This window comes from Haliotis rufescens, unplaced genomic scaffold, assembly GCF_023055435.1.
Source record: "Haliotis rufescens isolate VD_foot unplaced genomic scaffold, xgHalRufe1.0.p SCAF_24, whole genome shotgun sequence".
NCBI lineage: Eukaryota > Metazoa > Mollusca > Gastropoda > Lepetellida > Haliotidae > Haliotis > Haliotis rufescens.
In genome coordinates, this window is record NW_025963935.1 from 9027566 (window position 1) to 9040976 (window position 13411).

The following is a 13411-nucleotide window of genomic DNA, read 5'->3' on the forward strand; positions in this document are numbered from 1 at the left end:
TAGAGGGTATTCAGTACTCAGCGAAGTGGTACGCAGGACTCATATACAATCGTATTTGTTATGCAGATGCAATATTTATATAAAAAAATGTAATGTGTCCACCAAAATTTCCTTTATATATTTATTCTTCTTCCATTAGTTTTCAATAATTAACTTGAAATCCAACCCTTTTCACAATGCTTTTGTGGTTTGTGTTGAGTAGTATTGTGGTTTCAGGGTGGTGCAAATGAAAGATGAGATTATATAAAGTATTCAGGGAAGGAGGGGGTTGGCATCCTCAAATATGTAGCAAACTTCATCCTGCGTTGTTTTGTGAATATAATAAGAGAGACCTTTACTTGCAGAATCAGAGAAGGGTTTCAAGTACGCCAGACCATGAACTGAATATGTGAATTTATGTACACCAAAATTGTGCCAAATACATAATCTTAGCATGTAATCTGATAAAAAGTGCATGGTCCTTTGTAATTGTTGTCGAGGGTAGTCTGTCATGGATTATATGTAACAAAGCATTATATTTGTATTTACTTAACCAAGTTTGTTAAGTTTGTGTGGATTCAACGAACACAAAACGGCTGGTCCAGTTGGTTTTCAATTCCCTCCACCTTTTTGCTTGGCAATTACAAGACCTCGCATTTGGTACTTTTGTTTGATGAACTAGTACACCCCCACGTCCACACAATATCTAAGTTTGCGTCTTCATTATGCCGAGAATAACAGAAAATCACTTCATTGTGATGTAGATTAATATGCAATATGGCGGACGTCTCTCCGCAAAGACGTTACAACCTGAATTCGTGATGATTGTGGGATCAGGGCAGTTCTGTGTTGCTTTTTAGATAACAAAGAAATCACCATTATGTAAATATGTACATTGTAAGAGTCATTAACATGTCCTTAACGTCTCTTTTTCAAAGATCTCCTTTAATAAAAGTCGTGAAATTTTATATCAGCTAATATTTACTCCAAAGTTTACCAAGTACCATATCACCTGCAACATACTTTTTATTCACTTCGAAAGACGTAGCAAACATAATCTCCTAACATGAGGGGGCTTGTATAATGCCGCGCTCAGCCTTTTCAAAGAGGCCACTAAAGGGATCGTGTTGTCAGGGTTGAAGACTTGGTTCATTATATCTCAATTTTGTGAATCGATGCTCACGTTTTCAAACACTGGATTGACCTGCGCCATTGACAACTAACAAGTGTTTTGCTTTCATTGATCGGATGGTCACAATGGATAACTTGGTTGACAGCGGGGTGTTTCGACACAGGGACGTAGATCATTGTTTGATATGCTGATCAATAATCGATTGGATGATCCATACCGGTACAAGAAACGCTTCTAAAGTTTCACTTCAACCCCCATCGATGGCACATCTTAATAATTATGTACTACCAATTTATAAAATAGCTTGGTTTCCCAAATGTATCATACATTTCTATTTCTTTTAATATAATGTGTTCTCTGTTGCATACAGCGTTCACGCAAAGCTATGAGTCCTATTAGAGAAAGTGATTGAGTTGATCCGCCACTTTTATAAATATTCAAGCAATGGAATCGAACCTGGGTCTTCAGCACGAACACTCTGATTACTAGGCTACCCTACCGCCCGAGCAAGTACTTTATTTTGTTCAGCTCTCTTTGGTCATTATTAATTTAAAATATAAAAAGTCAGAATAGGTCTTCAGCAACCAAAACTTCTGAATGCTTGTCGTAAGAGGTGACTGACGGGATCGGTTTGTCAGGCTCGCTGACTTGGTTGGTGCATGTAATCGTACCCCAATTGCGTAGATCAATGCTCATGATGTGAATCACTGGATTGTCTCGTCCAGACCCTATTATGTACAAATCGCAATAGCTAGAATATTGGTGAGTGCGACATTAAACAACAAAATCAAATATATAAGTACATTCATGAGTATTTTTTACTGAAACTTAGTCAACTGGTGACCCAGTGGACTTAAAGCACATCAAATTTATTTGAGCTACGCGTCCCTTAGTAGTGCAAGGATGTGCTAAATATCACATTTTCATCGATTTTGGAGCCTTGGTAAGTCATCACCATGTCAATGTGAAAGAAAACGTCTTCGGTGTTATTTCTGAACTATTCAAAGAGGCATCATCTACTGTGCTCGATGTGTCAGGATCCAATGATTGTGGGAAAAAACATAAAGCACTGTATCACTGTACATAAAAGCAGTTCCATAGAGTTGCGATCGATTTGCACACTTGTTTGTTTGGCGAAATTCACTTTTTTTCTCTCAAACGCTCAATCGTAGTCTTTGATTGAACATCCAAGGCAGTCGGAGTTATATTGATCTTTCAACAATGAAGCATGTAGCTTCGCCTACTGCATTCCGACCTCAATCAATTCTTAGTTACTTGCTTTCGAGGTTGAGATCAAAGATTTTCAAATCTGGTCTGGTATTTTTCCACTCATTTCAAAGAAATGACGCAGTTACATTCATTCCTGTTTTTCACATGGGCGTTGCTTCAGTTGAAAGCAAAGACAGTCAGATAACAAAGAAAACCCACTGAGGAAGTTCACATGGCTTTACTTCACTGAGGGGTCCAACTTTAGAGGTGAAATATGAGATTCAACATTCATTACTGATACCTTTCCCTTACTTATTTCATTTCTCACAAAAGAGGAAAATGCAATTTTGTCTTTTTACAGTAGTCCTTGTCCTGATTGGAGGAGGATTAGGTAGTTGTGGCACTTGCTTTAATGCATCTTCTGTTGTGGAGGTAGATGCGCATATGGAACATTACGTGTTTAGGAAAGTAAGGTCACAGTCTCTCTATTCATGTGCATCGGAATGTCTGATGTCTTCAGTCTGCATGTCCTTCAACTTTGAGACCAAGACTCGCATCTGTGAACTCAACAGCAACAGAAGTGATCTTGTGACCGTCACACCATGGCCAGGATTCCTTTACAGTGACATCAACCACTGGCCTGAGGTAGTTATATTATCAATCACTTATTAATCCTATTTTTCGTTGTGAGGTCAAAATGTCAAAACCATGTCATGTAACTTTCTTTACATTCTTTACACATTGGTATACCTTTTTATATTTACTTTATGCTAAGAAGAAACTGTGATATTTATGTTTATTTGTTTGTTGTATAAACATACTGGAATATGTTTATTTTTGCGAAAAATGACCGTTGTCATCGGTCAACAATAACTCACCATCAAATCCTTAAGGTCAACCGTACACCTTGTGGTCTGGACACATTAAACCATCTCTCTCTCTCTCTCTCTTTGATGTTATATGTCGCAGGGGAACCGTTCAGGTAGCAGAGGAATTGTTAGTCCCCTGTGTCCCTAGTGTGTGGCCTAACTTGTGTTATCTATAGCCCGATTATTTTAATGTATTTTTGTCTAATCATTTATGGGGGCACGGGTGGCCCAGTCGTCTAAGGCGCCGTGATTCGCTGTGCAGAGTTGCGTCCCCTGGACACGCCAGAAACCTATGGTTGTGGGTTCGAATCCGGGTTCATCCTGATTATGTTTCTTGGTTTGTCGGCACCATACCCATGCTCGTGGGTTTCACCCAAGTGGTAAACGTCTAAGACCTGAATCACTTTGGGCTTTCCTCCCACATTAAGCTGACACGCCGTGATATAACTGGAATAATGTTAAAAGCGGCGTTAAACCCAACTCACTCACTCTAATCATTTATTCTTTCAATTAGCTGATTCGGCTGTGCTAAATATCTATCTGAATCATGTGCATTGGAAGCACACTAAACACCATATGAATGTATTGTTTATGAATAGTCACTCGCTGGAGCCTGTTTGAAGACACCTTGTCCGACGTCCAGGTGCCAATTAGATCGACTCGGACGTGCATCATGTGAGACAGGTAAATCTTTTACTGGTAACAGGTAATTCTATTTTACGTTATTTTTTATTGAAATCATATGGCTTGGACTGACATGATATGCCATATGAGAAAGTGTTTGTCACGAATGACTTTTTCCAGGACAAAGCGTCTGCCCGGGGATCGGTGTTTCGACCCCGGCCATGTCACATCAAAAGATATTAAAACCTGGTATTTGTTGTTTCCCTGCCTGACGCCGGGCATTAAGGGAATAAAACAAGGACAAGTCACAGTGGGACACACATGTTAAACTGCGCGATGGCATTTCAGTCAGCCAGCAAAGAATAAGTTAAGACTAGTAACCGCAGCCACACCCACACATGAACGAACACACACAGACACACAATTAGTGCAAGTATAATCGTGTCATGTATATTGATCGTGTTGATAGCGACCTGACCTAACCCAAGAACAATAACTGAGAAAAGAAATAGGGTTTCAACGTTCGAGCATGATTTCTTTACTGTCAGTGACCTCTCAAATGTATTAGTAGTTGGGCGACCCCATTAATCTGTTGCAATCGGCGGCGTTCAACTCTAAAATTCCAATAATGACAGACTGGTTAAACATACATGTACTCACTTTAAGCTTAAAATAAACCAATATGTTATATGACTGAGTTTTAATGTACAGAGTTTCAGGGTTGTGGCGCACCACCTTCTGTTGCCAATGCTGAGATTCATTATGACGGTGTGTACGAAGGAGCAGTTGCAGAATACACTTGCAAGGACAACTTCATGATGTGCACGGATAGAAACAGCAAAGCCTGTCAGTTGACAGGCAGTTGGAACGGTTCTGTCGGCCCGTGCGCACAGTACAGTTGGGACAACCCGGTAAGATGGTTATGTGGTACAGGATGAACGTTGATTATGAAGTTATCATTAATAATTGTGACAAGATGGATAGGTGAGATGGACTCAATAATATAGACCAAATAAAACCGCTGTAAGAATTAGAAATAAGACTGCAATGACACGGAGTGTACGTGGCATTACACACATAGATCGGCGATGTCAGAACTAGTAGAACTGGTCTTTGGAACTTGATCCGGTTGGTCTGCTCTTGTGTAAAATTTTAGATTTTATATGACTGTGCAAAAGAGTGAACAAACAGTATGTGGAAATAAATGTGTAATGGGAATTCGATTCGATATCCATCGGACAAAATCGTGTGTCAGAAACAACAAAGGCAGTCGTACAATAAAATGCATATGAAACTGAAAACATTTGCGTTTGCAATACAAATGTGTGCTACTGTATTCCATTAACAGCATATAAGAACATCACATCACACGGATGATGCTGAGACAGAGACATGTTATTCTACAATTAATAACGTCCTTGCTAGATATTTTTGATCTGCAAATAAAAATGTTTGATGCAATAGGAAATCAAGAATGTTTTCCAAACATCCCGAGAGACGTTACAAAATTAAAAGCGAAATCAAATATAAAAAACGTTACCTTCATTTGAGGTGTTTATGCCAGTAGGCATACTCCTGCTAAAGTAACTGAGTGAGTTCAAATTTAACGTCGCATCAGCATTATTTCAGCCATATAGCGACCAGACCAAGTAAATAAATTTACAATTTACTTGTTAAAGCATATATTCTATTTAAAAACAAGTTTTGAAACATATTTGAGCATAACAATATCATGTATAAAGTTCCAAAACACGGGCTATAGGCCACCAGTAACCAAAGCTGGGCTACCTCGATGGGGATCGAGGGGACTTACAGTACATCTGCTTCCTGCATGACACCCCAGGGGGATTTAAGTCATCGCTTTAGCTACTGGTGGTTGGACAATAATTTTACAATATTTTAACCCCCTGGACAGAGCCTTCAATAATGTCAATTGATCATAGCATTACACCAAAGTTCGAAACAAGCATTTATGTATTCACATGTATATTTAAAATTTATTTTAATTTATTTATTTATTTATTTCAAATAGCTGATAATAAGATGTCCGTTGACATGGTCCGGCTAAAGAAACACCAGCTAAAATGTGTATGTAAATGTTGGCAAAGGATTCAGAAATTATGCAGCTTGTCTTATGCCCTTTTCTTCATTTACATAGGGGATGAACTTCCTCATGGTCGTGCCTTGTGGGAATGCAACGAATTTCAAAGTGGCGATGAACATCACCCCAACCGTTATTCGGTAAAAATAGATATTCGCATTCATAATTATGATGAACAAAAGAATAAGCGTGACTACTCAGAGTGTGTATTTGGCTCCGTGGCAATTCCAGGTTAGCGTTGTTCCCCAGCAACATAGGCTTGCGACGCAACGGTTCGAGTGGTCCCCTGACTAGCCCCCTGACGGTGTGATGGTGTGAGTCGTTACTCATAAAATCAAACACTGGATGGTCTGCCCCAGACTCGATTATTTACAGGACGCAGTCATGCTGATTGAATATGACGGACTGCGTTGTTACAAACCTTCCTGTAATAATTTCTCTTAATGTCAAAATATTTTACATTCAAGTGTTGCAGGTTAACCCTTGTTACAACTCTGAATGTTACAAAATACTCTTAATGTAAAAATACTCTTAATGTAAAAATATTTTACATTTAACTATTGCCGGTTAACCCTTGTTACAACTCTGAGTGTTACAAAATACTCTTAATGTAAAAGGGACAGACTGCGGAGTTTAATAGTAAATACTTATGCTCACTTGTTTATTTCTGTGTTGTTATTTAACGCTGCAGTCAGACATCTTCAAGCTTTATGATGTAACATAGGTCACCTGAATTGCACCCAGATTACGGTTTCTCCGCTAACAGAAGGACACGCACCTGCTGCACTTCAGTCCTAGGTGTGACACAATCTGGCATCTATGTTAGAAGATACGGACTCTCAAGACCGTACATGTGGCGCGTCATTATAGCCACACTTTACATATTGTGTTTGTATTCATAAGAGTTTCGATAGCACATGGGAATCAAGACAGACAAGAGATGACCAATTTGGGGCAATGTCATGTGATTAAATTCAAAAGCATTTATCAGTGACATTGCTATTAGATAATCTTTGATATGCATGTATTTCTTTCGAAAATCATTGTAAAATGGACAAACACAAAACGAATTTAATTTTTTTCTCACTAGATTACTTGATGAACAAATGCTTTTCAAGTTGTTAATGGGCGGTGTTCTTACTTCATTTACAAATAGGATCAGTAAATCAAGTATATATTTTATTAAATGTTTTCTTAAGTTTTCATTCGTGAGTACTGATAAATATACTTCTGGCTGAAGCAAACTTTGAAAGTTTTGTGATATTCATAACGTGAACTATCCTCCAAAGTGTAATGCCATTCTAGGTAGAACATATTTATAGATCGATTTCGATGTTAATTTGAAACATGTTTACATTTCCAACTGACTTACACAGTCATATGAGCCCTGGGTTGTTTTGGGGTGGCTCCCCTGTCGGGGTTGTTTGGGGTGCCAGGTTCTTGGTACTTGTTTTTGATAACCACTTAGCTTTCCTTCCACATGTTAGGTGCCTTTGGGCTGAATGTCTGGAGGCGCTCGATTTATTGAAAGTTGTTTCTAATTCGAGGTGGGGAGGGGATTGGGCGGCCCTCTTACACCTGTACAGGTCGCTGATCAGTACAAAGCTTGATTGCGGCTCCGTCGTCTGTGATGGATAGCCTTTTTCTTGGGCGGCGCTGTCTAGGATTGTCTTTGCAATGCATCACTAAATTGTATTCTAGTTGGTCGAATCCGGCTTTTGAGTGCGTGTTCAGTCCTCTCTGTGAGGATCGTTGCAGTGGGAAGTCCACACTCACTCAGCCACTCGGAATCAGAATAAAATCTGCCATTTCGGCTTCTAATCTTTGATTGCATGTTGTAGCTCCCACTAAACTTAACTTTTTTCATCTCTCCCTTTGCAAATGGTAAGCCAGGGGTAGACCTTATATTAACAAAACTAAAGAAATCAGATCGTAACCAACTCATTTACCAACAAGAATACAATCAATTAAGAAACACTAAAGACACTTACAAATCTATATTTACATATGGATCGAAGGCTGGTGGCGCAGGTGCTACTGTCACTGTCAATGGATCCAGAGCAATATCGTCACGATTACCAGATGACACTTCCATATTCACAGCAGAAGCAAACGCCATTTTAACAGCACTAACATATATCAATAACCAATCAAAACATAAACAATTCATTATATTTTCAGATTTTATTTCGTGCCTTGAGGCGATTAAAATATGTCATCCAAACATCCACGTTTAATCTAGATTCTTGAATTAATAAATGATCTTGCTACTGGCCAATATGACCTCGTCTTTTGTTGGTTACCAAGCCATGTTGGTATCATTGGTAACCCAATGGCTGATGCTGCTGCAAATGCACCACTCAACAAATCTGTGACACCTCTTCTTATACCATACACTGCTTATAAACACGTACTTAAAAAGAAGTGGGACACCCAAGTAAGTATCAATAAATTTCATTAAATTAAACCAAATATCGGTAAAACTAACTGGGTTGTCCGTCCAGATTTGAAGAGGTCATAATGCGGCGATGTCGTACTGGCCATAGCAGCAATATACGCATGAGTGAGTGAGTGAGTATGGTTTTACGCCGCTTTTAGCAATATTCCAGCAATATCACGGCGGGGGACACCAGAAATGGGCTTCACACATTGTACCCATGTCGGGAATCGAGCCCGGGTCTTCGGCGTGACGAGCGAACGCTTTAACCACTAGGCTACCCGACCGCCCAATATACGCATGAATATGTAGAACCTCCGTTTTGTATCCCTTGTGATGAAAATTACTTGCTTTAATGTATTGATTATTCAACTACAGAAGATAAATATTTTAGTGTCAAAATAGTGAAGGCAATGTAAATTCACGTTTAATCATTAACCTTTTAAACGATATTGAACTAATTCACTAATTTTGATTTAGAAAGTTATGTATTTCATAAATCGGTAGTGTATGATTATTAACTGAGATTGTTTGTGGCTGTGCCCTCCACGGCGGTTAAAGTACCATAAATTTATTTTCCCCTTGAGAGGGTATGTAAGACCACCTCATTCAAAGAATATATGTTTCTACCCTATTTTTACTGCAGAATATTCGTTCCCTTTTTAGCTCTGGATAAACTTGCATCAATTGCCAGAAACTAAGGGATAGGTGTAAATCCTGCTGGGGAACCATGCAGGTCCCCTTGGTCCCTAGTATGGTGACCTTACCTTTGTTGCTGGCGACCTATAGCCTCATTATTATATTGTCAAAGTCATTAAGTCAAACTGTGATATATTGCAAGTTATTATACTGTCCTTCGTTGACAGATTCTTATAAATATTCAGCTCACGCTATTGCTGAAATATTGCCGACGTGACTTAAAATTAAATTCACTCACTCACTCACTCACTCACTCACACACTATACAGTCATATAAAACCAAAACCATGAGAAAATAAAATACTTGTTATATCCGATGTCAAAGTATTCTTTTGCATGTTATATACATGTGTAATCATGTTATAAGCTAATTTATGGAGACGTCGTTCATGCATATGAAGACGTTTAGACTAGTATTTCAAACGTCTAATATTGGGCCACTAGCATTTGTTATCGAATCTCATCATCCGTCCATCTTTTAACAGGGCAGATGTTCACAGTTGTCACTGATGGGATATACAGATTGATTTAATAGAAAGTCTGTCAATGTTCACAATTTGATTGGCTATAATAATAAATAAGTCTTTCTTCCAATCATTTCAGGAACTGAATAACTTTGTTCCAAATAGATATATTTTTGTTCTTGGAAAGCAAACTTCGAATAAGGATTCCAGATCGAAAGAGACACTGTAGGACCACCATCGTGTTTTCGAAAATTCGTATCTGTTTTTTATACGATCTAGAAACATATTTCAAAATTTACACCAACAATTTGTTCCTGTTTTTTTAGAATATATATGGATGTTCGCGGCGAAGGAAATCTTCTGTATCATGCTGCCTTCCGAATGGATGAAAACGCTCTTGTATTGAACTCACGCTTTTCCGGTGTGTGGGGAACCCCGATTGATCTATCGCCAGTCCCATTGGCAGTGGGAACGGAGTCTCTGGTGGAGATACGACTAGATCAAGGCATGTACATGGTATGTTGTTTTTTCTTCGCACATCCTCTACTTGAGCTTTGTCGAAATCACAAATTGGTAGTAATTACTGCGTCTTGGTGGGCATCTGTCTGATCAACATTTAAATAAGACAAAATATGTTTCTAAAGCAGTGAAGGCAATAAACCAGTTTTGTTTTCTTTGGGATCAAATGCCATAGGAGCGTGTAAAGTAGGTTTAGGCCACAAGAATGTGTATTTAAGTCATGTCAGGGCATGTCACCCTCACTGTGCCCAGGCTTTTGTAACTCTCAAACCTCTTTGGAGAAACCAACCAGCAGGCATATAGTGTTAAAAGCAATAAAAATCAGTCAGGGCCTTTTTTTATTCCCCCCGTCATTTGATGTAACTTTACACAACAATTCTAAATTATATATTTGTGATTTTGTCTGCCTTATTTCAGAATGCAAAATAAAAAAAGTAGTATTTTACTTTTTTTTCAATATGAATTTTAATGTATATTTCATTTTGGAGAATCCAATATTCCTCATTAATTTATTTTTTTTGTCTTTAACTTTGAATGGCTATTAATTGTGTCACCTCAATCAGAAGAATGTGAATTTTCATTGTAAAATCAAGATGCAACGTTTTTCATTCTGTTTACCTTACATCCTCCATTACTACTATGATGAATATCCTGGAACCATTTCGCCATGTTAGCCTTGTTTCGCACTTGTCCTCACCATATCCATGTCTCCTATCAAAAACATTGCACAGAATGTCTTTTGATAATGAGAGAAATGTCCTAAGACAGTTGTTAGCGTCTCCAATAGAAGCTGTGGTTCCAATAGAACAGAATGGAAGCGTAATACACTGGATAATAAGATGCTCCATTTGATTCATTTGCAGCTAGCTGTAGATGGATCAAGCATAAACAACTTCACAGACAGATACCCGAATGAGATCCGAGAAGACGTCCGTATCAGTGGTGACGCCAACGTCACCTCGGCGCACATCACCATATGATGTGATGACTCTCGGTAACAAACCCTGCAAGATGAAAACATCTCACCGCAGAGCTAAAAACTGTTTCTGGACATACAAAGCTATGGGAACATTGTATCATTGTGCACAGTCAGCGGAGTATCAGACATTGTTTTTTCACAGATATATAACGTCAGGATACAATGGGTGACATATGTTTCAATTGCAATTAAACATGGCGGTCTCTCGGCTCGTGTTGTTCTCTTCCTTGGTAAGTGGCGTTTTCAAAGACGTATAGCTGGAATATTGTCAGAATATTGCATAAATGTCGTAAAAGGTGACTTACGGGATTGGTTGGTCAGGCTCGCTGACTCGGTTGATGCATGTCATTGTATCCCAATCGCGTCGATCGATGCTCACGATGTCATTCACTGGATCGTCTTGTCCAGATTCGATCATTTACAGATCATATAGCTGGAATAGTCCTGAGTGCGGCGTTAATCAACAAACAAACAAACAAAAAGCATAAAATGCGATCCATCGTTTCTTATGTTTATGACACAATGTAACCATAGCGAACACCATTTGCTTTAATAACTTCCAGATACTATTTATCGAATCCCAAATGGATGCAGCCATTTGTGAACTTGTGGTATTTGCTGTGTAACCTTTCCTCCTTTTATGAGGGTATGGTATTATCCTCGTGTTCGACGTCATGACGATCACATGTTCTTGTTCATCCATCTTATCAAATGTCACATCAAAGCAACATATCAAAAGAGACGGTCAAGATTGATGGCAGTACTTTGTACTGGCTGTGGAAAGTCTCTTCCGTTTCAGATGTTTATCCCATTGAAGTAGTGAGTGAATGAGTATGGTTTTGGCAATATTTCAGCAATATCGAACTCGGGTCTTCGGCGTGACGAGCGAACGCCTTAACCACTAGGCTACCCGACCGCCCCCATTGAAGTTACAAGCGAACGCTTTAACCACTAGGCTACCCGACCGCCCCCATTGAAGCAAGAGTGAGTGAGTGAGTTAAAATTTAATGTCACATCGGTAATAAATTTAGCCATATCATGACGAGAAGTGACATATAAGACATTATAGGGAATAAAAACCTGTCAGCAAAGGACAATAGAACAACTAGAGCATCACAGTTTCGATTTTAAAACTAGTTGAGAACATTTAAATAAATACATTTTAACAATACAATATAAAAATGGGCTTTAGATCACTAGCAACGAAAGGTAGGCAACCACACGAGAGACCGTGGGGACTCACACTTCTTCTGCTACCTGCACGGTTCCCAAGAAGGATTTACAATATCCCTTCAGCTGCTGATGATGGTACGCAATGAAGTCATTAGTGAAAATACACAAATATTCCACGTTTAAAACTGAGGTATGAATCATGTACTTTGAATGATGTGGCCTTACATATCCTCTCAGAGGGACAATACTTCTATGCTACTTCAATCCCCTTTGAGGACACAGCCACTAACCATCCGAGTCACAATTATACATTACCAACATAAAATAACATATAAATATACCTATAATTAAATAAGAATTGATAGTTTTGAAATGAACCTTAATTGATGATGATTTGAAATATTTATCCCTTGGAGAAATCAACACAGTCAAGCAGGACATGCTTGACGGTGATTTTTTCATCACAAGGGATACGAAATGGAGGATCCTCACCTTTCAAAAAATATTCATTAATTTTGTATACCTGCTATGACCAATACATCGTCGTGTTATGACCTCTTCAATCTGGACTGACAACCCAAGTAGGTGTAACCGATATTTGGTTTAATTTCATGTAATTTATTGATACCTACTTGGGTGTCCCACTTCGTTTGCATAGGAACTCTGATGTAACATCTGATAACAGGCTTACAGTCACTGCATGGAATAAGAAGTGGTGTCACAGATTTGTTGTGTGCTGCTTTTGCAGCAGCATCAGCCATTGTGTTGCCTTTCATGCCCACATGTCTGGGCAACCAACAAAAGACGATGTCCTATTGGTTATTTGAAAGATAATTATACAGTTCTAAAATGTTTAAAATAATTGAATGATTAGAAGAGACTTTTTTCAGTGCCTGAAGACAGGATAGAAAGTCAGAAAAAAATGATAAATTGTTTATATGCAGACCTGTTTTTTAATGTATACCAAGGCTGTAAGGATAGCATTGGCCTCAGCAGTGAAACTAGAGCTATTGTCTGGTATTGCAGATGAAAAATGTTTTGATCCAACGACAGTGGCACATGCTACTTTGCCATTGTCCTTGGGTCCATCAGTAAAGATTGAAATGTCTACTTCTAAGAGAACTGTCTAAGAGGGATATGTCTACTTCCCGCTTCACCAACTGCCAGGAAGGAGAAGGCAAAAGTCAGGAAGGAGAGATAATATCCAGATCTAAATTTGCAGCATT

General features: G+C 38.7%; 1 protein-coding gene across 1 annotated transcript; it reads left to right on the forward strand.

The window, feature by feature from the left end:
• Positions 1-2399: 2399 nt before the first annotated feature.
• On the forward strand, positions 2400-11045 carry LOC124126959. The gene is made up of 6 exons (XM_048402151.1): positions 2400-2965; positions 3789-3873; positions 4525-4724; positions 5972-6054; positions 9841-10030; positions 10897-11045. Exons 1-6 carry the CDS (start codon positions 2660-2662, stop codon positions 11011-11013), a joined length of 981 nt encoding a protein of 326 aa, XP_048258108.1. The 5' UTR covers positions 2400-2659; the 3' UTR covers positions 11014-11045.
• Positions 11046-13411: the final 2366 nt, after the last annotated feature.